The sequence below is a fragment of the Thamnophis sirtalis genome, unplaced genomic scaffold, assembly GCF_051295495.1.
Source record: "Thamnophis sirtalis isolate CommonGarterSnake01/CBP01778 unplaced genomic scaffold, rThaSir2_p1.2 scaffold_5, whole genome shotgun sequence".
NCBI classification, from domain to species: domain Eukaryota; kingdom Metazoa; phylum Chordata; class Lepidosauria; order Squamata; family Natricidae; genus Thamnophis; species Thamnophis sirtalis.
In genome coordinates this window covers 44,764,402-44,790,525 of record NW_028261385.1, presented here as the reverse complement: position 1 = coordinate 44,790,525, position 26,124 = coordinate 44,764,402, and the positions used below count along the sequence as shown (strand labels likewise).

Sequence of the window (26,124 nt, the reverse complement as noted above, 5' to 3'; positions counted from 1 at the left end):
TCTATGCATGGAGTTAACCTCCCTCGATAGCAACAAAGAAACAGGCACAGAATTGAAGGGGGGGAATACTGCTTAGTATTCAGAATTCCCCATTCCCCAAATAACATTCTTTAACTTTGGTTCCCACCTTCCCAACTACCACAGTCAATAGTCACTGTGCCTGGGAATAATAAACATTGTAGTTGAAAATGTTTGGAAGGTATCATATTGATGTTTGCAACATCATCAAATGATCCTCAATACCTATTTTCTTATCTTTCAAGTTTTAACAAAATTGTACTTTCTAATAGTTTCTAAAATCAAGAATTCAGGCTAGGTTCAACAGGTTAAATGTTGGTTAAATCAATGATGTTTAACTATTTGTGTCAGCCTCTCTCATATCTGTTTTATAAATGAGCAAATATCTCACTGCTAGCCATTTTACAGGAATGACCAGAACATATTCCCAAAATTCTAAATGTGACCCCAAAGCTAAGGAAACTCTCACAAGATGTGAAATAATCTAGGTCCTTTCAGCTCCCTCTGCCTTCTAACTGATTAATTAATATTTTACTGTTTCGATCAGGCCGAAGTACTGCAGGGTTTTTATAATTTCCCAAAGAGAGGAGAAAGTTGTAATATATAAGGCAACATCATTTCATGTTCTTACTGCTGGAAGGCACCAAAGTCAGAAAGCAGCTTTATGTTCAAGGGTCTGCTGGAAGTCAGAGAAATAGACCAAGCAGCACTTCAATATATAGATAAAGGTCTCACTGCTTGACCAGGAAGTGCACTTCTTCAGAGATAACTGGTGTTGCCACCTGTAGCAGCTGCAAGTTCAGATACCAGGAGAATGGACAAGAGGCACCAGAATAAAAGCAGCCAACAAAACTTTATTAAATTGCTCTAGGTTCTTCAATAAGAGATATCCCTTCCTTCTCTGCAGTGCATGTGGAGAGCAGCAGGAGAGGCTTGCTATGGCCACCCATCCACAAGAGATTGTCTTAGTTGGTCACTTTTTAAAGTTCACCAACTCTTCTCTCTCTCCCCCGCCCACTGTGCTTAAATGTCTTTGGGGAATATTTTTAGAATAAAATAGTTAAGTCTAAGCATCAGCAAAGGAAGATTGCTTCAGTGGTTAAGGAATCAGACTAGAGACTGGGAGGCCATGAGTTCTAATCCTTCCTTAGCCAGGCCAGTCACTCACTCTCAGCCCTAAGGAAGAGGCAATGACAAACCACTTCTAAAAAATGTTGCCAAGAAAACTTCAGGGACTTTGTCCAAGCAGTTGCCAGTTTGACTCAATGGCACGCACACAGACACACTGAAACAGGAAAGGTTACATATTACTGAAAACCAAGTGCATTGTTAAGTGTCCAGTAGGTATTAATTAGAGCAAAAATGGAAAATAATTAGCTAATTGAGATAAGCAAATTGGAAGAAACTAGCTTATTCAGGCAAGTCTTTGGGTGCTAATTAAAAATACAGAAACAGTACAACTTCTGATAAGTATAATGAAATATGTTGAAATTATAGCCATATTATGTTTTGCAAAAATGGAAATACTTACAGAGAGAGGGGGGAGGGAGGGAGAGAGAAGTCTGCTACAAAGGCCTATAAATTTAGAAGAATCTGAAAAAAGGCAGATAGCTTATAAAAGCTGTATTACAATTACCTGATTTGCAAAATCATGTCTGTCCATGCAAAATGCAGTCTAATAAATATAGTGTTTCTTCACAAAACAGATTTTTGTTATTATCATAATATGGCATTAACATGTAATTAATTGTACTAAATTTCCATAAACCTGTATCATACAATTAGAATGACTGGGACTGAATATCATTTTTCTGGAGTAAGTTCAAAGGAAACAAATTCAAAAGCAAAGCAGTTTTTATTATTAAAAATGGATGGCTGTGGATGATTTTCAAAGAAACAGTTTGAATCCTTTGAAAATTAATTATGTTAACATTGCTATAAATTATGTTGGTATCCAGACACATGTTTCCAATATACAAATTAATTAAATCCTAATGATTTGTAATCTTTTATTGAAATGACTGTGATGACAGAGGAAGTAGCATCAACCCTTTTCTTTTTTAAAAAGAAAGTTTCCTGATTAAAATATCTAATAAAATTATAGAGGCTGTGGTTTTAATTTGTACTAGTTAAAGTCAATAATTTCCAAATAAATATCTATCATATGGTAATCTAAAGATTGGGGGGGCACACAAATACAATCCACTTAAAATGCAGAACAGAAATGGTAGGTGGCTGAGGTCCTGAAAACTCAGAATAGATGAGGCTTATATATTATTCACAGAAAGCCAGCAGGATTATAAAGACTTTTAAAGCATGAAGTAAGGACTGCTGGCAGTAGGTCTCAGTTCTCCTCTTAGTAAGCCAAGAAAAAAAACAATCTTTGAAATAGTAATATAAAAACCAAATGAATTCCAGTTGTAGCTCTGTGTAGTAGCAAGGCCAAGAATCATATTAAAAAGGAACAGGCAATCTGTTCAGCTGGTACTTTTCAAGCAAAGCCCTTCGGAAGATCAAGTTCCCCCAGAATGGGAAATAGAACATTTGGCATTTGCATTTTGTACCTAACATAACTTATCTAGAATATCTATACTAGCCATATTGTGATAGGAATTTCATTTATAATATTGCTGTCTTGAGAAACCAAATTACTGATTTTCTATTCATGGGTAGCTAGGGATTTTGTCTTAGTTTATCCCTAGAAAGAATTATTCTCTTCTGTTTTACATTAACATTTGCCAGCTCCAAGTAGTCTTGTAGAACAACTGATTATTTACAATTGTGCTCAGAATGAAATCTACACAGATTGACAGTACAATGGACACAGTCTATTCAATGGTTTTGATAGTATTGAACATGGGAGCCGTGACCAAATTGGTCTGTTTTCTCCCTCCTTCTTGTTTCTCCATTGAAGGATTTTCCCAAACATACGAACTATTATATTCCACTTTTGGCTCAGCATTGAACGAAGTCAGTACTGAATGAATCCGGAACAAATCATGTTCTTTCTGGAATCTGTCCACTTTCCTAAAAGTCCACCAGTTAATAAAATGAAATTTTGCCCTCGAGCATCAGGTGAAAAATGAAAGCCTGATCATGCTATGATATCCTGGGATGGTCTATTAAGTGTCTTCAGACATACTTAGCAATTACACCTGTTTCATTTTATTTTCTTAATTCTTTAATAAATGTATCTAACTGGAGGCCCGATTTAGTCTTATACATAGCCCGGAGAGTGGTCTAAGCCACATGCTGGACTGCTGGTTATACATGATTACCTGGAAATTAGATGAAAGCTCTAAGTAGATATCCTTCTATAAGTGGAATCTAAAAGCCTGGACTCTTGCATTTCAGGCTGTAGTTTGCAAATTAAAATGCAACCTCTTTTGCAGCAACTCATCAAAAGGTTTAAAACCAATAAATCAATCTAGACTTTCTACTTTACTTCTGTTATACTAATAGCATCCTCAATGTGATTGGTTGTCAAATTATTCAAAGGGCATAGAAACCAAACTATGTCAGGAATACTAAGATATCTGGGTATGTTTGAGGTTAAAAAGTGACAGTTGAAGGGAGACATTCAAATACACAATTCAACAATCTGAAGGACAGTCATAGAAGAGACAGTAAACTTTTGCTTCTGGTGTGCTCCACAGGGTAGGAACAGAAACATTGGACTAAAATTACAAGGAATGAGATCCCGGCTAGCCATCAGGTGGAACTTCCTGAGTCTATGAACTGATAGTTAATAAAACAGGCTATCTCATGAAGCGTCTGCTTCACTGGAGATCTTCAAACAGTCTGGATTGTTACTGTCAAAAATACTATCATGGGTTCTGAGTTGAGCAGGGAGTTAGACTAGGTAATCACTAAAGTCCCATTTAACTCTATTATTCTAGGTTCTGCTATGGACAACTATGTTGCCAAGCCACTTTAATTTATCAGACCAGCTGAACCCATCTGTATCATGGAAATTCACATTTTCAATCAAAACATACTATTGAGAATTTCAATTCAGCCCTATAGATTAGAAGAGGGTACTTGGGCTACACTTCCCTTATCAGTATAATGAAATTCTGTATCATATGAAATGCAGTATAGATAGTCCTTGACTTTTGACCACAATAGGGTCAATCAAGTCCAGAAAATCAATCAAGTGGTGTGGTCATTAAGTGAAACACTATATAACAGCTCTCAATTTATGACCTTTTTGCAGTCATTGTTAAGGGAACAACTGCAGTATTAAGCAAAATATATGACTGCTGTTTGCAGCCTTCTTGCCAGTGTCAGCCCTCGGGCTGCTATTCAGGGGGGAGCCCGTCCATCGCCACGCCTGCTCGGCCACCAATGCTGCCATGTTGAGGTTGACTCTCTGATGTTGGCAGCCTGTAGCTGCATGTGGCTCTGTAAGGCTTCCATCATTGCTCTGCAGAGTAACTCTTCTACTTGGGTGCAACTGCCTACTCGAACATAACTCTTCTGCTTGGATGCGGCTAACCAGGAAGGAGGTTATGATGACACTGAGTGGGGGTGTGACTGAGGGTGTGGGTCATGGTGATTGGTGGTGGTGGTTGGGTGTCATTTGGGTGGAGTTGTGGGTGGAGGTGGGTGGGGTAATGGTATATATATGAGTGATGGTGTTAACTTGGTTAGAACTGACTTGGATTTGCTTACCTTTGTATCATTGTCATTTAGTGCTGGTTATCATGTAATATTAGATAGAGATAAAGTTTTTCGCCCATCAAACTGACTCTCTATTTGCATTCAATATGAACGCCGGAACGTGACAGCCAGTTTCTGCATTGACTTAGTCAAAAGCTGGCTGGGAAGGTTGCAAATAGCAATCATGTAATTGCAGAATGACTAACTGTCATACAATCATATGAGTGTGGGATAGTGGGCAGTAATAAGTGGGAGGACAGGTCGTAAGTCACATTTACGTGGTTTCCTGCCTGATCAGGGAGTATAAATTGTAAGCCATTCTTGAACAGGTTTTAAAGAAATATTACAACAAATTATGATTTCAAAAATAAATTCAGTTTTGAAATTATTTTTATACATTTACCTCAGAAGAACTATAAAATAAACAGTAAAAGAAACACAAGCAGATTGACACAAATATATACTATACCTATATTAGTATCTTCTACTAATCTATAGAATTTGGTAGAAAATAAAGTAAATCTATAAGAAATATCGTATTCTAGGTTCATTGTTTAATTTGAGCAAAGAAATGTTTTTAACATTTCAGTAAATCCAAAAATAAATAAATCCATTTAATACATTTTATTTATGTGCAAGCTATATCTCCAATCATATTAGCTCAGGTCAGTGTACAATAAATGAAGAAATATCTTCATCTATTTATCATTACAAAACTACTACAAAATCACTACAATTTATTTATCACTACCAAAATAAAAATCACAAGAAATCTGATAGTTTCCTTAATCTTTCAAAGTTATAACATTTTGATTTTTTTTTTTAAAAAAAATCTCCACATATTAGTTAAAATTGATAAAATATTTTGAAGATTTTACTTGGACCTCACTTTAAGCAACTTGATTAATCTTGCTTTCAAGCATGATTTCAGAGAGAATATGTCAAAGAGAGCGACTATATTCCTCTGACACATTAGAACCATATGAAGAAATGGTTTGGATTTATATTACAATGCAAAACTTTAATTTCATAAAAAGACAATAGTAAAGGAATATGCTTTCTACAAAACAGCAATGGATTTGGAAGATTTTTTTATTATCTATAGCACTTATTTGTCCATATGCATAACTATCTCCTATGATCTTGGCTCATTATTCAAGAAAGCAGTTAAGTTCATCTTTTTATAAAACAGTTCTTCTACTGACACTAAAATACAAAATGGCCAGATTACTCAGCTTCTGAATGTCACCTAACAAAATCTTCCATCTACTTCATTTAATAAGAACGTGAGTAAAAGAATGAAGTGTGGGACAGGACTCTCAGACTAAACAGCAAAAAGCCTTTTATTGTGGGTATTCATTTCCCTTCCAAGTGACTACGTTTGTATCTTCCTACATATACATACATTGTATCTAACAAATATTAATACTGAATAATTCAGTGGCTGTTGTTAACTTAAAATACAGTTCTGAAAATTCTTGAAAAATTGAGAGATGGAATTATATATGAAAAGTGTGAGTGTCTGTGTGTGTATGAGTTCACTGAATGGATGTGTGCGTGTATGTTTATGTGTATGTGTGTATCTCTCTCATATTTATATATACACACATTATATATTATTATGTTCCATAAAGATGTATGGAAAGTAACCTTGGCTCTGGCAAGTTTCAAGGAAGCTGGGTCAATCACATTTCACAGATTTAACTTAATGCTTTTACATATCTTCAGAGATATGTGATGTTTAAGCACACTGCTATGTTTTTTGACGTTAATGTGAGAATTGAATTAACATATCAGATGTTTCCCACTTCCCAGTTTTACATAATCATTGAAGTGGCACTGAGAAGATGCTGGAAAGGCAACAACTGACTCCCACTCAATCATTTTTGTACCGCAGGGCTTCCTATACAAACAGTAACAAATGCAAAATGAACTAATCTTGCCATGCTGCCCTTTCAGTGGCCTTCATACTCTTGCTCCTATGAAGGGTCTTTCCCTTCTGCTGAATAACTGTATCATCAGAATTTCCCAGTCTCTGTTTGGGAAGCAAATTGGTAGCTTCTTTCTCTGCAAGAGAAGTTTGTTTTAGCAAAGTGTTACGTCTGGTTGGAGGAAAATTAGATGGGAAATGAGGTTCAGACTTTTGGGAAACTACATTCAAGCAACTCGTGGTTGAAATTTCTTCATAATTAGGGAAATGCTGATTAGTTCCTGATTTTTTCATCTTTTGCTCCCTTAAATTCCGAAGCTTTTCTAAAGCCTGATCCAGTTCCATCTGTAAGACTCCCATTTCGTTGGCTGCTTTATCCCGTTGTTCTCCACAGACTTTGAGTGACTGTTCTAAAGATAGAAAGAATTCTTTTCCAAATTTTGACAGGGCTTCATCACCTTTAAAAAAGGAAGAGGGTTATACTGTAGCATCATGGTTTGAATCAGCAGATACTCTCAGGCTGCTTTAAATAGCTTTAGTAATAACTTTTTTTTTCAAGTTTATTGGTTTACACTCAATGAAGAAAATCCAGATACAATACCACATAATTCTCTTATATTGTTAAAGCAAATAAATGTATCATAGTTATCTTTCATTATCAAATAAAGCCAGAAATATATACTGCAATTGCTTAGAGATGTTATTAGAACCATCTTTATACACCAGTTAATTTACTGACTATGCCTTATAAATATAATCCTTGACATATGATCACAATTGAGCCCAAAATTTCTGTTTAGGTTTTTAGGTTTTAGGTTTTAGGTTTTATTAGTATTTATTAGTATTTCTGTTGCTAACCAAGATCCTTGTTAAGTGAGTTTTGCCCCATTTTATGACTTTTATTGCTGCAGTTGTTTAAGTGAATCACTGCAGTTGTTAAGTTAGTAACACGGTTGAAATGTGAAACTGTCAGATAGTCACAAAAGTTAGTCACATGACCTCAGGACATGCAACCGTCATAAATACATAAGTTGCCGAACAAGTGAATTTTGATTACAATTGTGGGAATGCTGCAATGGTTGTATGAAAAACAGTCATAAGTCACTTTTTCAGTGCCATTATAACTTCAAACGATCACTAAACAAATGGTTGTAAATTAGGGACTATTTGTAACAGATTATACATGCAATCTTTGCGAGTTTGCCATAGGCCCAATTTCTTGGCTCAATTCCTGCATGGTTATGAGGTTTATGCCTTTTAAAAAAACTCTCTTACTTGCAAAAGTTAAAAGTCCTAAACTTAAAGGACTTTTAAATGAGAGAGTTAACTATGTTAGTTTCAACTTCTCTGCTGCATTATCTTGACTATATCATCTCAAGTCAAAAGAATACTTGGGCCAAGCAGATGGTATCATCATAATTGATCTAAATATGGTTTAGATAATGCTTAGTGTTACATGTGTCTAGGTCTCAGACTGAACCACTCTTTCACTTTGGCAGTTGTGAGTAATTCCTTTTCTAAACAAGCGGATATGGTCAAAATGTTATTTGTTCAGAGGCAGCTATTTTGCCAATATATTATAAACTTCATCTTTAACCATAGACATGCTTTATATTTCCATTATACTATTTATATGAGGAAATAAATTCCACTTAACACATGCATATGATTCATTTTCCAAAATGAAAGCATCCTTATGAACCAAATATTAGAAAATATTGGCCATGTTCCTATGTATCAAATAACTGTTAGGTTGGGGTCAAATTTACATTAAGGAATACTGTATATGTTCAACCTTACTAAAGATAGACTAATGCTAAATATTACATTGCATTTCTTGACTATCCTTGCAATTAATTGTGACACTAAGACTGATGCAAAGATCTTGGGTGAATTTTGTTTCCTTCAGGTTTTTTTTCCATTAATAAAAGTATTGAGCACTTGAGAAGATGGATATTTTCTAGTCCATTGTGGAGAAGTGGCTTTTTCTCTTTACTCCCTTATGAAGGGATGGGGTATTTTTTCCTCTCTTAGTTCTGTGAAACCCATTCAAGTTAATCAGTGGTGGGATCCTCCTGGTTTAACAACCAGTTCAGTGATTGTGTGATTTGAAGAAATCTTCACTTATGGGTATCTTTGGAGGAGTAATACAGCTGATTTGTGCAGCAATCGGCTCTGCCGCACAAATCAGCTGAGAAGATAAAGGTAGGAAAATAGCGCAGGCAGGCAGGCCCATCTGATCATTGGGGCGAATCAGTTTCCAGCTGATTGTCGGGGTGAATCAGTTCGCTCCCAACTGATCATTGGGGCTAATCGGTTCATTCTCAGCTGATCGTTGGGCCGAATCAGTTCACTCCCAGCTGATCATTGGAGTTACCAGTTCGCCTGAACCAGTCCAAACTGGTAGAATCCCATCCCTGAAGTCAACTCCATGTTGAAAATCCTGCCGTGAACATAAGTGTAAATCAGTGTAACAATTAGATCTTTAATCAAGAACAGTGATGTAGGATGTTTATAGTCTGCTTTCTTACTAATCATTTTTCAGTACAAGAAATACCAAGACAAAATGCCATCATACATTTACAAGTTCTCACCTTCCCGCTGCTGACTTACTGATGGAGTCAAAGTTTCAATAGCATATTGGATTTGTTCAGCATTGTTTTTAAAAGCAGTGAGAAAGTCTCTCAAAGCATCCTCTGAGGCTCCAGTTTTAAGTTTTGTATAAGAAGAAAAAACATCTGTATGAAGAGATGGAAAGTGATAATTTTCTAGAGATTTTTCTCAAAAATATCATATAGAATGGACATATATGTTATTAAATTTGAATTGTTCTCAGGTGATTGATGTTTAAATGCATCCTCAGTATACATTAATACTTAAAATCTAGATGTGATTGATACTTTATTCCCAGAACTATATTCATTTACCTTGCAGTGGTGAACAAAGAACCATAGCAACATTATCTTGAAACGTGTGGTATGCTTGCTTTATCCCATCAAATACAGCTTCGATATATTGAACCTGAAGATTATATAAATTTCTGTGGAAATTTAGTTCAGCTTGCAAAGCAAGTATCTAAAAGAGAAAAAAGAGCAACAAATATGATTGGAATTAGAAATCACTCACAAAAAGGGCAAAAAGAATATAATTGCGTAAACTAATAGCTATATGTAACAACTATTAATTCTATAAAATGTGCAATTCTTTCTATAAAATGCATTATAGTGTAGAGTAAATGTGTGGTCATACAGCACATGAATAATAGGCTAACCTGCTACTTTTTCCTTTGTACATCATATTTTTATAATTAAATGTTATCACATAATGGAACACTTACAATTGTAACCAAAGATCTCATCCAAACATATTACTAGGATCCTAAATATAACCAAATCACCAATTTAAATGTCAAACATATCAGCTTTCCCATATTCAGATTTGGGATACTTCAAAATAAGATGAACTTAAAAAGTACCCTTCCCCACCTCCCCGCAATCCCTTTCTAAGATCAGTTGTTTATTGTTATATTAGAGAGCCAATTCCTTAACTGATTAAAATGTTGCTATAATTGCTTCTTTTTAGAATTGTATATCTACATATGAAGAAAGCTACATTGTAGATTATGTATGGGTCAATTGTTTGTGCTTGCTCTGTCAATTGAAAAAATAAATTCTGGAAGGTATCGTTCTTCAGAAAGTGAAGATATAACCATGTCATTTTAAATTCCTTACCAAAGATCAGGAAAATCTAATTAAGAAAGTAGACAGCACAGTCCTATTAACATTGTTGAAGTAGTGGTGTAGGTGACTACTATATGAATTTGCAATTGTGACAAATATCTGTAGCTTGGGTGTAGGATGAGGTTGAAGGTTTGCTCTCTAAACTTGTGAATTGGTTTCCAAACATTTCATTACCAGGCTAGGTAACATCTTCATTGGAGTTTAGGGAATGTCGTCATTCTTATTTACAAGGGCTTCAGGTGTGGGTTTGTCAAGTGAGGTTCTTGTGATGGGAAAGCTGTGAGTCATCAGTGACTCTTGTGGTGGGTCGTGATAAGATTACCTGAGATCAGGGTCTTTGGCAGGCGAACTGCTGTGTGTGGGTTGTGTGGGTTGGTTGAGTGTCAGTGCTGTCTCCAGTTGGCTGTGCAGTTGATTTGGATTGTAGGCTGGTTGTAGTTCAATGTGTCTGTTGATGGAATTGCTTGTGGAGTACCAGACTTTGAAAAACGCACGAACGTGGCGAGTGGTAGTGTGGCCAATGATTTTTGTGTTGTTACTCTGACCTGATGTAATCTCCTTAGCACCAGACCCCTCACAAGACCCATTGCAAGATTCACTGATGACTCACACTGACTCATCATAAGACCCTCACTTGACACACACACGTCTGAAGCCCTTATAAACAGAAGAACACTGATACTGATATTCCCTAAATTCAGCTGAAGATGTCACCTACCCTGGTAACAAAACATTCAGGAACCAACCCACAAGCTCAGAGAACGAACCTTCACCTTCACTTTATGAATTAGCAGATAAGAGTTATTAACCAATCCTCTCAGGTGCTAGCTGATAGGATTTGCCTTTGCCCAATAATCCAAAAAACTTGATAATATTTCTCAGACAATATATAAAAAGTAATCTAGAAGCAAGTTTGAATATTTGTCAAGTTGCTTTAAAAAGCATTACAAGCAATGTTTCCCTAAAACTTTTTAAATTACACTTTTTAATAGATTGCTTTTTTACAAGGTCACAAAAAAAGACTTATATGGCAAGATTCATTTGTATTCTAAGGAGCAATCTTTCCCTTTCCTGTTTCAGTTTATATAACTGAAGAGAGAGTTGAGTGTTACAACAAAATAAATTATACTTTCTAAAAATCTAATAACAATTTATTGGGTGATATTTTTTTTGGAAGACTGGTTTTTATTCCATTTGTGTTGCAAATATTTTTCACTACACAAGATTAATGAAATCCTTGAAATGGAATTAAATGCAGGCAGTGGAATAATATAAACACATTGGGCATTTAGGTTTGAATACAACTTGCTACTAATACACTGTACTATAACATCAAGGTATCACAAAAGAGAAAAATGAAGACACGTTCTTTGCAGAAAATCATTAAATATTCTCTTCCTTGCCCGTAGGGAGAATCCAATAGTCTATGGAAAAATAAATATTATGAAATGGGTCTGAGACATTTTTGACTTCAGGGTTATTGGCCATTTTATTGAGCTAGCAGTCAGATTATTTTAGTGATCTAATGTACTTTCCCAGACAAAAGATAAAATGGTTCCAAAACAAAACAATTGAAAATGAAGAGCAGATTGGTTTTGCTATTAGAAAACTTCAGTGAACTAGATCCCAAAGATACCATCCTGACAGTATCTTTCTTGCTAGAAGTAGTCTGCACCTTGCATGCTGGATTTTCATATCAAAAATAAATAAAAGTATGATGAGAATTCTGCAGTATTTTAATTTTTTAACTGTTTCTAATCTAACCTAAGAGAATGGTAGAGAGAAATTATGTAAAGTTGTCCTCCAAGTTATATATACAGAAACACACACACATAAAACATACACACATGATACAGGTAGCCCTCAATTTATGACCACAAGTGAGCCCAGAATGTATGTTGCTAAGTGAGAAATTTGTTAAGTGAGTTTTTATGACTTTTCTTGGCACAGTTGTTAAGTGAATCGCTGCAGTTGTTAAATTAGTAACACAGTTGTTAAGTGAATCTAGCTTTTCCATTGACTTTGCATGTCAGAATGTTGCAAAATATGATCACATGACCCCTGGAACACTGCAACTGTCATAAATATGATCCAGTTGTCAGGAATCTGAATGTAAATTATGTGACCATGGGGATGCTGCAGCAGTCATAAGTGTGAAAAATGGTCATAGGTTACTTTTTTCAGTATCACTGTAATTTTGGTCACTAAACAAACTGTTGTAAGTTGGAGAAGACCAATATCCAGTTACACAGACAAAAAGGATACCTATAACAACTGAAGATAAAAGCACTGTAAAAAACTGAAAAAAGTCCTGCTCTGCAATGCTTTCCCTAACTTATTAGTACTTTTTAACTTCTCACATAAATAGATTTAGAACAGTGCTAGCAGCTATCAACTTTTGTCCATTTTTAACCCAGTTAGCTCTAAATTAACTGGATTAAGACTCAATTTTTATTAATTAATGGATAATTAAAGACATCATTATTATTTTAAGGTACTCCAGAGGCTAGATAATGGTATTTTAATATATAAATCCAAACTTTATTTTTTGTGACTCAGCTTCAAATAAGCAGTTTAACATTAGAAGTTATTTAAGTTACAGCAATTGGTAATAACAAACAACTAGAAGAGCCGAGATAGATAGGCATTTGTGTAGCTAAAATTATAGCATGATTTCATGTAAACATATCCAACTGTGTATATTCAAAGCACTAGCATCACATTTCTGTTACTCCAAAGTTACCTTTTAAGGATACAAAAGAGTTGCTGAATCAGGAGACGAAGCCTTCAACTTTATTTTATCTATGTTATTACAAAACAGGCAATGGGTTTTCTAACATTACTGGAACATTTCAAGCTTTTGTCTAACATTTCTTCTCAGACCTCCTCAAGATTCCTTTCATTAAGGATATCAAGACCTGACTTTGGGACTTTAAGTTATTTCTAGCATGGGCTGCAGTGATGGATTTTGGTTCTCCTTCTAAAAGAAAAAAGGGGACTACAACCATAACTGAACTGAACGTCCTTGACCTAACTGTTGTGCAGTTGAAGATTTAATTTACTGAATGTTGTTAAATTGTTACTGTCTCTCACACAATATCTAGGTTCCATTCAAATTGTTTCTTGATCACTGAAGAAGCATCTCTCCCAATATACATTTACTGAAATTCTGTGGAGGTTGAGCTCTCCGCAGCACCCCTAGAATGAAGAAAGGTGTATTATGGGAGACCACAATGGATAATACCATTTAAATACTACTATCTTTTTAGTACGAGGGAAGACCTAACTTCATACTCATGAATTTGGATGTTAAAAATCAGAGCCTTATCATGATAACATTTGGTGATTGCCAATACTTGTGGTCACTCTTGTTTCAATGTTTGAATTATTATACATTTTATTGTATGTTGTTTTATCTTACCTATATTATAGTCTGCAACTCATCAGACGATCCTTAGAATAGTGGGGAGGCCATAGATATTTTATTAAAGAAATGGAATACTTTCAAGCATTAGTTTACAGGAAGTTCTCAACTTGAGTGTAAAATTATAGTTGCTAGTCATGCCAGTTGTTAAGTGGGTCTCCACTTTTACACTCAATTTTACAACTTTTAAAGCAACCATTAAGTGAATCAATTGTCTACCATGACTGTTTTTGGTGTGTTTTATTTTGCTAGAAATCAAAAGAAAATGCCAGTTTTTGGCAAAAAATATATATAATTTGCAATCATGTGGCTGCAGGATGCTGCAAATGGCAGTCAATGCGGACCAGTTGTCAAATGACCAAATGCAATCACAAGACCACAGGGAGGCCATTGGAATTTCAAATTTAATAATAAGTAGGCCTGGGAAGGTTCATCATAAATTTGAATGATTACTAAATAACTGGTCTTAAGTTGAGAACTACCTGTAGTAAGAAAAATATGCTCAGTAATTGCGAAGTACAACAAAATTTCATTTTTTCTTCTCAGTATAAAAAGCTGGAGTGCATTAAATTCACATCCACTCACCTGCTGCATTGACATTTGCCTGGAATAATTCTGAGCCTTTACAAAGGCGTCTACTGCTCTCTTAGCCCGCTGCTGAGGGCCCCCCTTGGGGAATGCTGGAAGTGTTGCAAGCACATTCTCCACAGTGAACTCCTGGCTCAAAGAATTTTCTAAAACATCCTGAAAAACATTTGAGAAACTACTAAAATGAGTGCTTTACCCAGTACATATATTTATATATATATATTAATGAGTATGGAGAAATAATGTTTCACTGCCCTTATCACCGCAATATAATACTGAATAGACATTCCTGGTCCAATTATTCTAGATTTACTCTTCAACTTCCTCCAAGGGCACACCAGGCATTTCTTCAATTGCTTCATCACCTGGAGCTCCTTGGAAACCAGATTGTTCCCCTAGATTGTGATGAGCACAGAGGAAACGGTCCAATAGTAGCCATTCAGTCTGAGGCTTTTACCATCTACTCATTCCAGATTCTGATAAAGATTCTCAAGGAAAACCTTAAGATCCTTCTGGAACTCAGCAGGGTCCATAAGTTGCGTGGGGTGGTCAATCTAATAGGCCCTATCTCCCTGCATTACAGAAGCCAAAAGACAATCAAAAAGTTATCAAACCATGGCAACAGACAGATGGTAAATTCTCTGCTACCAGATCATACTGCAATTGTTCTGAGAGCAAAAGTACAACACCAGACCTAAAGTCCAACCACTAGTACAATCAGTCTTTCAGCTCCATGGTGGTTGTGAAGTCCTGACATCCCTAGGACTCAACTCTGGGTGGCAGCAAGTTGAAATTCTTGAAAACTAACAACTCTGGGGTCACCAAACTCCGGCAGACAATAGTATCCAAGAGGAAGGGCAGAGATGATACTGGAGGAGAGCAGGGAGGGCAGTAAAACAGGACAAGTCCCAACTGTTTCCTAGAGCCCAAATTCAACTAAAATGTCTTACATTCAGTTATGTAGTGCAGAACTTTAAAATTTCTTAAAACCTCATAAATGACAATAGTCACCTAACTCCCTCAGCTCTGGGCTTAGACTAATGCCAACTCTGAAATCTGGGCAGGCACTTTTGTGAGAGGGGTACTCCCAATTCTGGACCTATCTAGGTTTTAGTTTTAATGCCAAGACAGGTGTTGATGAACTGGTAACCTAGTAAAAAAGATGAATATCATTAGGGCTGGATGTCATGAGCACTCCCAAATAGTGAGAACCCAAGTATAGTCCATCAGATCCCTATAATACTTGTGCCTGACTCAATATCGGCATCTATGCCTATTCTTTCTCCTCCTTTACTTCCCTCATGCCTCCCTTCCCTTCCAGGTTGATACACTCTACCCTTCACTTATTCGCCTCCCTCTCATACACTATAATTTAAAATAAAAATAAATTAAGTAGCTTCTACAATATATACATTGTTATATATAAATATAAACGTTTCTCTTTGACACAATAAATGACACATAAGAAAACATTTCTGTGAATCAACACTATGAATTCACCATACTCCAACATTGTTTAAGGAGTTAGGAGGCTCAGTTCTTCCATAAACCAAGCCTTCTCCCATAAACCAAGCTTCAACATTCAGAGCCCATTGAAATATTTTACTTTACAAAAGTCAGTATTAACATTATTTTTAAAAGATAAAGCTTGGGCGCTTGATAAATAACAGCCTGCTACTTGCTGCCAAAATACAATATATTAACAAAAACCTAGGCTTCCTATATTCAAGTCAACCTACTGAATTATATTGAACTCTAATTACAATGGTTCTTACTAACACATTTTAATGTATATGTTTTATCAAGGCATTAAAATCACTGGTTAAATCTGAAAGCCTTAATGTACCATTATTGTAGCAAATTACTGCCATCTACAGACTAAAGAAAACAGCATTCATATTAGAAAAAGAAGCCATGCAATATCCTGTATTCTGATCTGTAAGTTTAGCAACTTTCTTTTATTTCCATCTTAAGCCTTGGATATTTGCTTCTTTTAACAATTCTGGATTTTATGTTTACAGTCATTCTAGTTTGATTTTTTTATCTTTATTTCTCTATAACTACACAATCTAATTTGTGCATCTTTACAATGAGGACTCTAGCTTAAATTAATAAAGCAGAAACCATAGGATTTTTTCTTACTCAAAGTGGTCTTCCATTTTCTTTGGCATTTTTAACTGGACTTTATGCCATAAAGAATACAATAGGGAATCAACTATTCCTGAACGGTTCCTAGCAAATAGGAAAAGTGTTCATGTAATGATTGATTTAAAAAATAAATAAGACAAATATAAAATACATACTGATTTAATTATAGCAGTTATATACAGGTCCAACTGAAACAAACTTTAACTGCCTTACATTCCCAATTTATGTAAATTAGGTTAAAAAAGGACAAAGTTTGAAACACTTCAAGAAACAAATTTTAATGCCCTTAGTGATGGCAAGTAGTACTTTATGGTAGAAAAAGCTGAGATAGGAAAAGCTCAAAAGGGTGAAATTTCCTAATAAAGAAGGAATTAAAAGCACAGTATAAAATAATCCCTGAGATGAAAAAATGCAAAATCCAATATATCTGCACAAGGACCTTTGTAAAGATCTGTAAATCAGTATGTGTTTTTTTGTGTACACCAATAAAGAGTAGAGATTAAGTAGAGTTATCATACAGTCAGGTAACACACATTTGTAGATATTATAGCACACTTTTGTAGATCAAATGAAGTTAAAGTTAATGAAGGGTAACAAAAAAAATATACAGCTACATTCAAGATAAGGAGAAAAAAGGAACCATATATAGCTACTGAATAAAAATAACAGAAAATTGCCTAAAGGCACAGAAAAGGCAGAGCAATTCAACTCTTAGCAAGCATGAATGCATTAACCTGGGCAATTGTGAAAAATAAATTGCACACAGCCGCATTTGGGTAAGATGGGAGGGGGGGGGAATCACGATGATAGCAAGGCATCACCATACAAGTCCCATTCCTTCTCTATATGTGTTGTGACCTTCCATGCTCACCCAAAGGGGCTGACCTTGTAGTGTGACTTTGCTTTCATCATTCTGATGAAACAGGCAAGTTCCTGCAGATGGTATTGGCTGAAAAGGGATGACAGTTTGAACTTGAAAGAGGCACCGTTAGAAACACCTATGCAGACTTTTGGTGACTACAAATTTTAGAACCAGATGAATTACAACCTAGGGTACTGAAGGAATTTCCTTGATAGCATAACTGAACCTCTCTTCATTATTTTTGAATACTCTTGGAAAATGATTTAGTACCAGGTGTCCAGAGGAGGGCAAATATCCCTGTTTTCAAAAAGGAGAAAAGAAGAATTCAGAAACAACAGAGAACTAATCTAAAAAAAAACCTTGAAAAAAATGCAATGTTTGCTAGAAATCTAAAAGGATTTGTGCAGATTTGTGTTAGATTTGTCATGCTAATCTAATTTCAGTTTTGTTAGGATAACTTCCTCAGCAAATCATAGGAATGCGGAGCATACAATATACTTTGTTTTGGCAAAGCCCCTTATTATTCTGAATAGTAGATTAGTTAAATATGGGCTGGGCAACATATGTTATTAGGTGGGTCCATAGTAGTTTAAAAAGTATTTAAAGAATGCTGATTAATAGTTTCACTTAGTTTCTCCACTAAAGTGGAATGAGTTACTGAAAAGGAATGTCACAGGTTTTGGTCCTGGTAGTTTTCTATATTTTTATCAATGATTTAGATATGGTATAGATGATATAAATCTAGTGAGATTAGATTTATACAAACTTAAGTATATCCAATGAATTTATTTACATTCAGGAATTGGCCAGATTTATATTCATTTATTAAGTAAAACCTTAATTTCAATCTTGTTTATGTTGGATTCCTTCTGATGTTGGTGCTTATGCCCTGTAATAATTGATTATATTATATTATTATATCTATCCTGTTTAAAAGTTGACTTTTGATAATTGCCTTATATTTTGGTATATTTAGAATAAAATAGATACTTTCTGGATGGTGACATTTATACATCATTTCCAAATATTTATGAAATTCTAGCATTTCTAAATGGCAGGTCTAGTGGCTCTGCTGAGATTGCACTACAAATACTCCTGTGGTTTTGGCTAGACACTATATTCCTATCACAGATTTCATGATCTAATTCCCAGCTACAGAAGAATTTCCTACCAATCTTATAATTAACCCTAGGAGTAATGAAAAAAAGATTAAAGCATCCAAAGCATACCAGAAAGTACACTAAAGAGAAATGACTTGATCTGTACAACACAACAAGATGAAATAATTTGGGGTTCTATTTTTCTGTTCCAAAAGAATTGACAGTATTGAAAACTGCTCCTTACATGCAGATTATATTTCCTATTTCCATATTTCTGACTGTTCCTTGATTTGCATGTAAGAAATTTGTATATAAGAAACAAAATTTAACATCTGGTACATTCTAGTACCACAGCAATAACAAATTGTTTTATAAATACATGCTTGATTGTGTATCTGAGTAGATGCAAATCAAGTCATTTTATGATATAATTTAGCTAAAATAGTATATTTAATGGAGAATCCAATGAATCTTGTTATATTGCTACAACTCAGGACCAGAAAGCATCAAATGCCAAGTCCTGATTCCTTTGCCTTTGATTCTGATACTCTAGAGAATGTAGGTTTATTCATGAGACTTCATCAAGGCTTTTTCCCTCCCATCTCCATGGGAGGAAAACATAAAAGACTCTTACATAATTCATCACAGTCACCCACTTACCAATCTCTCACTAACCTGAGGCACTAAATGTCCTTGCTTACTAATACCATAAATAACTGTCCACAACCCTCTAGAGAATTTAGGTGCTTGTGTGCTCATATAGGGTTCTTGTTATATTCAAAAGCCAAATTAGAGATAATTAGATCTACATCTATTTTAATTATTAACATACATTTTTGCCAAATCAGCTAAATTCAAGCAAAACTGTTTTCAAAATCCTGGCTGAACAAAGCTTTTGTTAAAATAAGTTAGTATATTTAGTAGTGGTAAAAATAACACTAAAAATATAAGATTATAATACATTGCAGCATAACAATGTCTATATAAATTCAACTGCAACAAATGTTTATTCCTGAAAAACTAATGACAAGGTTGTGACCTTTTCCTTTTCTTAATTTGTATTATTCGATATATGTTAGAAACTTTATTACTGCAAAATCATTACAGTATACAAAAACCAGTTTTACAAATAACTATATACATACACATGCCTCTTTCTAATCATAAGGAGCTTTTAACTGAATTATATCATTAAGAATGGGAGAAAATGTAACCATATTAATAGGTACGTCTATATTGTGGCAAATGATGGAAGGAGATTTGTTGGATACTCTGCATGTGACTAGCCCATTAGCTATTTAGAACTCATGATAAAAAGGGGTTCCTTGATAGATCGCTTATTTATAAAGAAATTCTGTGCAGGCAGGTGCTATGCAGGTGGCTTATATTTATGAAAGCAATCCAGACACCACCAGAAATAGCATTTGAAGCAAAAATTATATTTATTATTATTTATTAAATGTATTGGTTGCCCATCTCATCACAGAGTAACTCTGGGTAGCTTACAATGTTAAAAGATAAAACTATACAAAACCCTTACACAGTACAAATAAAATATTATAAAAATACAAATACTCAACCCTAACTAAAAGAGGGAGAGTAGGATGAGCATGGGGGGAGTGGGAGTTGGGATCTGTTATTAATGTATAAACCACACCCAATGTGAAGCCCCTCACTTGGAGCCCCAAGCCAACTGAAAGAACCAGGTCTTTAAGCTCTTGTGGAAGGCCAGAGGTTGGAGCCGACCACACTCGGGGAGGGTTGGGTGGGGGGCAAGATGTTCCAAAAGGCAGGAGGGATAGTTGATAACACTAAACACCAACAGCAGCATTCCTCAACCTGAGCACCTTCTACAATAAGTGGAAAATAATGGGTGTTGGTTCATATAAAGGTATGTCTGCCATGAGAAGAGAATGGAAAGAACCAACCTTTCCCATTCATACAAATAGATTATATACAGTTGGTGGTTTCCCAGACAATTTGGGGGAGGGACTTGCACAATATAATCTTATTGTAAGATATATGATTAGGGTTTATTTTTCATTCTAAGCTTTCCTTTCTCATCTGTTTGCATAGGAGTTATAAATCATGGGCAGCAGTAACTTTTCAGAACAGAAAAGAATTAGGAGCCGTAGTGCAATGGTTAAAATGCAGTATTCATGCTAACTCTGCCCATAACCAGGATTTCAATCTTGACCAGCTCAAGATTGACTCAGCCTTCCATTATTCCGAGGTCTGTAAAATGAGGATTGTTGGGAGCAATATGCTGATATTGCAAAATGCTCAGAGAGTGCTATAAAGTACTATAAAGCAGTATATAAGTGTATATGCTATTGCTATGGCTCTTTAGCAGTACATTGCTTAGAAATTTAGATGAGTGGAATTCAAGACTGAAAAGTAATCAATAAATGACCCCTTTATCTCAACTTTGGCATTATTGTTTATAAGAAAGGCTTTTACTTAATCATTCCCCAAAACCTGATTTTACTATTTAGAATTTTAACATGAAACATATTAATTTCTTGAATTTACAGCAATATTTTGAAGTATCCAAGACATTAATTTATAAAACAAGTAACTGCATGCAGTCTGGATTCCTGTTCTTTTTCATACATATAGACAATATCAAACTGTATATTAATCTCTTCATTTCTGGATTCATCTGATTTGTTCTCAACTCACACCTTCACCATATTACTCACAGAACTGATATTATTATTGATTTTTTTTAAAAAAATTCTGAACATTGAAATGGTCCTTTCAGCATTATATTAGCCTGAGCCCCAGGATAAACAAGTTCTTACTCATTCATGTCTAAAGGGCATTTTTTTTGTCTGAAGTCATTTGCATCTTCTCCAAATAGTTATGACATATTTCAAATACTTCCTTCTCTCCTTATAGCTACTTTTCTACGGTATTCTAGATGCATGTTATTGTCTGTTTGGTATTCAGCTTGAGAAAATATATAACATGGATTGTGATTTAAAACAGAAGAGATCTTCAATGTTTGTCCCAGGAAAATAGCATTTTAGAATCCAAATAAAGCTATGGTACCAAAAACTGATCTCATCATAGGGATGGAGAAGAATTACCTTGTAACTTTTATTATAAGAGGAGGGATGGAACCAATATGTTTATTTGCACTTCTTTTCAAAATCATTTAATCATAAGAATTTATATTCAATTTCTTGTGTAAGAAAAAGAGCAAAAATCACTTTCGACTCTGACATTAAAAATTCACCCTGAATTTGATCTTTCCCTTACAGAAATAGACCAGAAATAAGATATTCAATGAAATAAATTGACAATATATTAAAACTCTTTCAGACTAGAACCAGAAGCATATTCATAGCCATCTTCCCCCCAAATTGAGGAACATTAATTTTTAATGTGCTATGTATCTGAAAATCTTGGAATTTTACTGAGCTTATTGACATTCTTGTTTTGCAGATAATTTATTTTAGCTATACATATTGGTGTCACTCTTGGACTTGTGGGAAAAAACCCAATAACATAAGTGAGTCAGTAATCAATGAAAGAAATATATATAGTTAGTCTTGCAAAAGTTAATTTAGTATCATTTCTTAATATAATAACCTTTTCAATATTACAATTCTTATCTGTTTATATCTGTAATTATTTTTATAACAAAGATTTTATTTCTTAAAGAAAATAGTGCAATACAATCTTAACTAATACTATTTGAGAATTAAACCTCTTTATATTCAATAGAGCTGAGCCCCAAAATTAACAACAGTTGGCTTGCATCCCTAATTATCTAATAAAAACAGATGAAATAAAAAAGTGAGCCATTTTAATTGTACTTTAGCAGCATTTTTCAATTAAAGTTTAGCTCTAAAATTTTCACAAATCTACTAAAAACTCAAAGGATAAATGAAAATAATTAGGAATATTTCAAAGTAGATTACCAAACGCTATTCATTTCAGAGACATCTAAGTTGCCTATGTTTAATTGAAGCTTTTAATTTGCATAAAGAGTTAAATTCTACTGTCTTGAAAGAAAAGCAAATTATTTCATAACACACTAATTTATATCAATTCCGTAAGAATCTAAGGGAACCTTGCCACACATTTTGAAAGTTTCTAATCTTTTTTGGGAGACTCTACACAATGAGGTATTTATTTATATTTTTTGTACATTAAGATAAAACATTAAAATTACATCTTGCAGAAAGACTCATCTTACTCCTTTTTTACAACTTAGTCCTTTTTTCCCCAAGAAGAGCAGATGTCGCACATGCTTTAACAGTTTATAAGTGTACTGGTGTCTGAAAATGTCAAGACCATTGCAAAACTTGCACTATGTTAGAAAATCTGTTTCTAAAAATGTTGCCAGAACAGTGGGGTTTTATTTATTCAAATTAATTCATTTTCTTTAAAATACTGCTTAATAACAGCAGAAAATATGTTTTATAGCATGGCACTACTCAGGAAATAATGCTTATTTCTATTCCATCAAGTTTCCAATGTACTGAAAATCTGAAGATATTGACACATATTCAGTTAAAAATTATTTATTGAGGGCATAAAACCAGTATGTTCTCAGATTTCAAAACAAAAACCAGAGAACAAGATCTAGAAGAAATTAATGAGGTGGATGATACTTCAGTGGCACAAAGTGAAATAAATGAATACCCATATATGTTTTGATATAAAAAAATGAAAAGAGGAGCACATCAATCTCAAATGAAAAAAGAAAATAAATCATTTTCAAAGTGCTTTATCACCATATTACCTATAGTTCAAAGCATTGCAAATGTAATGGTTTTTTTCAAGATATAATCTAATTGTCTTTCAAAGTCCTTACAAAGGACTACAACTCAAAAAGGTGAGCCCATTTTTAAAGTTCTTTTAAAGTCTACTTTTATCCTTGATATCAAATCACTCCATTTCATGGAGTCAGAATCTAACCCACTGGAGTAGTTACACCAGAGGTCCTCCATGCTCCAGTGCTACCCAATCTTTTACCTCTAATATGGAAATTTAATATTGTGCCATTGCTTATAGCTTGCTCATATAACATAAGAAAAGAGCTTGAGTAGCACACACTGAAATTCTATTTCATGCTTAAAAAGAAATTTGGTATCAAATGCTACATTTGAGAGAAGGGAAGGAACACAAAAAAGACTATGAAGGTGGGCAGGGAATCCCAAGAGTGGCAAATGACATTTCATGCATCATAATTTGTAATGATGTGATGACACAAACATTACTAAATCATGAATATTAAATCATACTAAGTATCTATGACACATAGCATTTTAGCTAATGACAACACGAATAAGTATTTTATGTTACATTTTCTCTCTGTCTCTGACAAAATGACATATTTTGCTTCAGGTCAAATAACACTGGACAATATAATAAGACTAAAGTCTGATTCCAAAAGATTTTTGAGCATTTTAGCAGTATTTGGAGTAGTACTTAAAGTGCCACTTTTCAATATACCACATCTTGCACTCACCCAAGGAGCTGAAGGTACCAGAAGTGTCAAAGTGAGCAAGTCACTGCAACATTCCTCAACAGCCTGATGACACTGAACTACTTGATTTATCAGCCGAGCATAAACAACAGTTGGTAGAATCTCATGAGCCGTTTCAGAAGACATTTGTCCCGGGGCAAGCAAGAAACTCAGATTTTGCCTCATGGCAACCAGGTGTCTCCACAACTTGCTTAGTTTTCCTTCAAGAGCACTCTAGGAAAACAAAACAAAAAAGACAAATATGATAAACATCTGAGAAAATAAAAACAAGTTAATTATGCTGGGTGAAAGGCCACTTAACTCACTGAGCACCTGCCAGCACAACAGCAAACACACTGACATTTATATATTTTTTAAAAATGTATCTTGGAACTTGGTGAAATGTGAAACTTCAGGCCTTTTGCTGTGCCCCCCCCTTTCCTCCCCCAAACCATCTGTGGAGAACATGTGTTGAGGGGGCATGATCTGACAAAGTCAAAAACACAACAAATTGCCAGACTTCTAGCTTCTTAAAATAAATAAGAAAACAGAGATCAAAGCCACCCTCCAAACAAGGCTGATTGTTTTTCCAAAAGAACGACTTAGAGCAAGGGTAGTAAAAGGGAGGGAGAGATTAAAAATTGCAAACTTCTAAACAGAGTATTAGAAAAGTATAAACATGAGAATGTTTATCTTTTACCTACCACAGAATCTTATGTTCTTTTTCTGTTTAAACTTTTAGCCAGCTGTTACTTGCAATGTACTGAACAGCATGTTTTCATCAAGTGAAAATGAAAAAGACACTGTAAGAGCTCATTTGAAGTAATCAACATAAAAGGATTAGGTTTTTATCGAAGTTCGAGACAAAGGCACAGAAGTGTAAGGAAAGTGCTGCTAAACCAAAAACAAAAATATAGAAAAGATGTGGAGACTCTAGAAAGAATGCAGAGAAGAGCAACAAAGATGATTAGGGGACTGGAGGCTAAAACATATGAAGAACTGTTGCAGGAACTGAGTATGTTTAGTTTAATGAAAAGAAGGACTGGGGGAGACATTCTAGCAGTGTTCCAATAACTCAGGGGTGCTCCAAAGAAGAGGAAGTCAAACTATTCTCCAAAGCACCAGAAGGCAGGACAAGCAATGGATGGAAACTAATCAAGGAGAGAAGCAACTTAGAACTGAAGAGAAATTTCCTAACAGTTAGAACAATTAATCAGTGGAACAACTTGCCTCCAGAAGTTGTGAATGCTCCAACACTGGAAGTTTTTAAGAAGATGCTGAGTAACCATTTGTCTGAAGTGGTGTGGGGTTTCCTGCCTAGGCAGGGGGTTGGACTAGAAGACCTCCAAGGTCCCTTCCAACTCTGTTATTATATTCTAAAGAAATTGACTAGCATCCATTCTGAAGATATAGACAACAAATATCTATTTAAAATAAGAAAGAATGGGGAAAAAGTGCTGCCTGTTCTGACCTCCTCCTCTGTCCAGTAACAAATGTCGAGACAAGCTTAACTGGAATGTCACAGCACTTTATTAGCAAGAAACCAAAACCTCGGTGGCTGAAAGCCAAGCATAACAAACAGATAAGTACCTTGGCAGCAACTCAGACTTCGACAGATAACAGCTTCTCCAGCGTTAGGAATGACGTTGACTCCTGCAAAAGTGGCGTGTGCACAAGCATTCCTTTTATAGTCTTGAGAGGAGCCTAATTACCACCAGCTGAGTGCAATTACCTCCTGTAACTGCGCAACTGTTCCTTACGCCTATTGGCTCTCTGGTGCCAGGCATCCAGGATCAACTTCCTTGTCTCCTCCCCAGTGGTCCAAGGCTCAGGCACCTCCTGGGGGCCAACCAGCCTTTCTGCACCCTGCTCAGAGTCGGAACCCTGTCCAGGGTCTTCCACATCCTCCAAAGCCGATTCATAGGGCCCCTCGCTGTCGGAGTCTGGTGGCAGCTCCAACGGCTCCTGCTGGGCCACAACAGCTGCCTATGCATTTTTCTTGCTTGAACACCACAAGGTGAATGAGCTTTCTAATTTTTATGCAGTTTTGAAAATTTCATTTTAATCACTGATGTTTCCCTCTGTTAATCATAATCATGCCGCCTACAATTGATATTTTTCATTGTATATCGAAAACTGCCAATGGAAAACATGTGCACTTCAATATAGA

The 26,124-nt window shown here is 35.1% G+C and overlaps 1 protein-coding gene across 1 annotated transcript in view; it reads right to left on the bottom strand.

The window, feature by feature from the left end:
• Positions 1 to 5,754: 5,754 nt before the first annotated feature.
• LOC106540955 (uncharacterized) overlaps positions 5,755 to 26,124 on the bottom strand; it is a 44,174-nt gene continuing 23,804 nt past the window's right edge. Inside the window, exons 8-12 of the mRNA XM_014056273.2 lie at positions 23,958 to 24,188; positions 14,360 to 14,518; positions 9,538 to 9,685; positions 9,205 to 9,348; positions 5,755 to 7,068 (exon numbers count right to left, since the gene is read on the bottom strand). Of these exons, the coding sequence (XP_013911748.2) occupies positions 6,614 to 7,068; positions 9,205 to 9,348; positions 9,538 to 9,685; positions 14,360 to 14,518; positions 23,958 to 24,188 (1,137 nt within the window). The 3' untranslated portion in view covers positions 5,755 to 6,613. The remainder of the gene's footprint in view (positions 7,069 to 9,204; positions 9,349 to 9,537; positions 9,686 to 14,359; positions 14,519 to 23,957; positions 24,189 to 26,124) is intronic.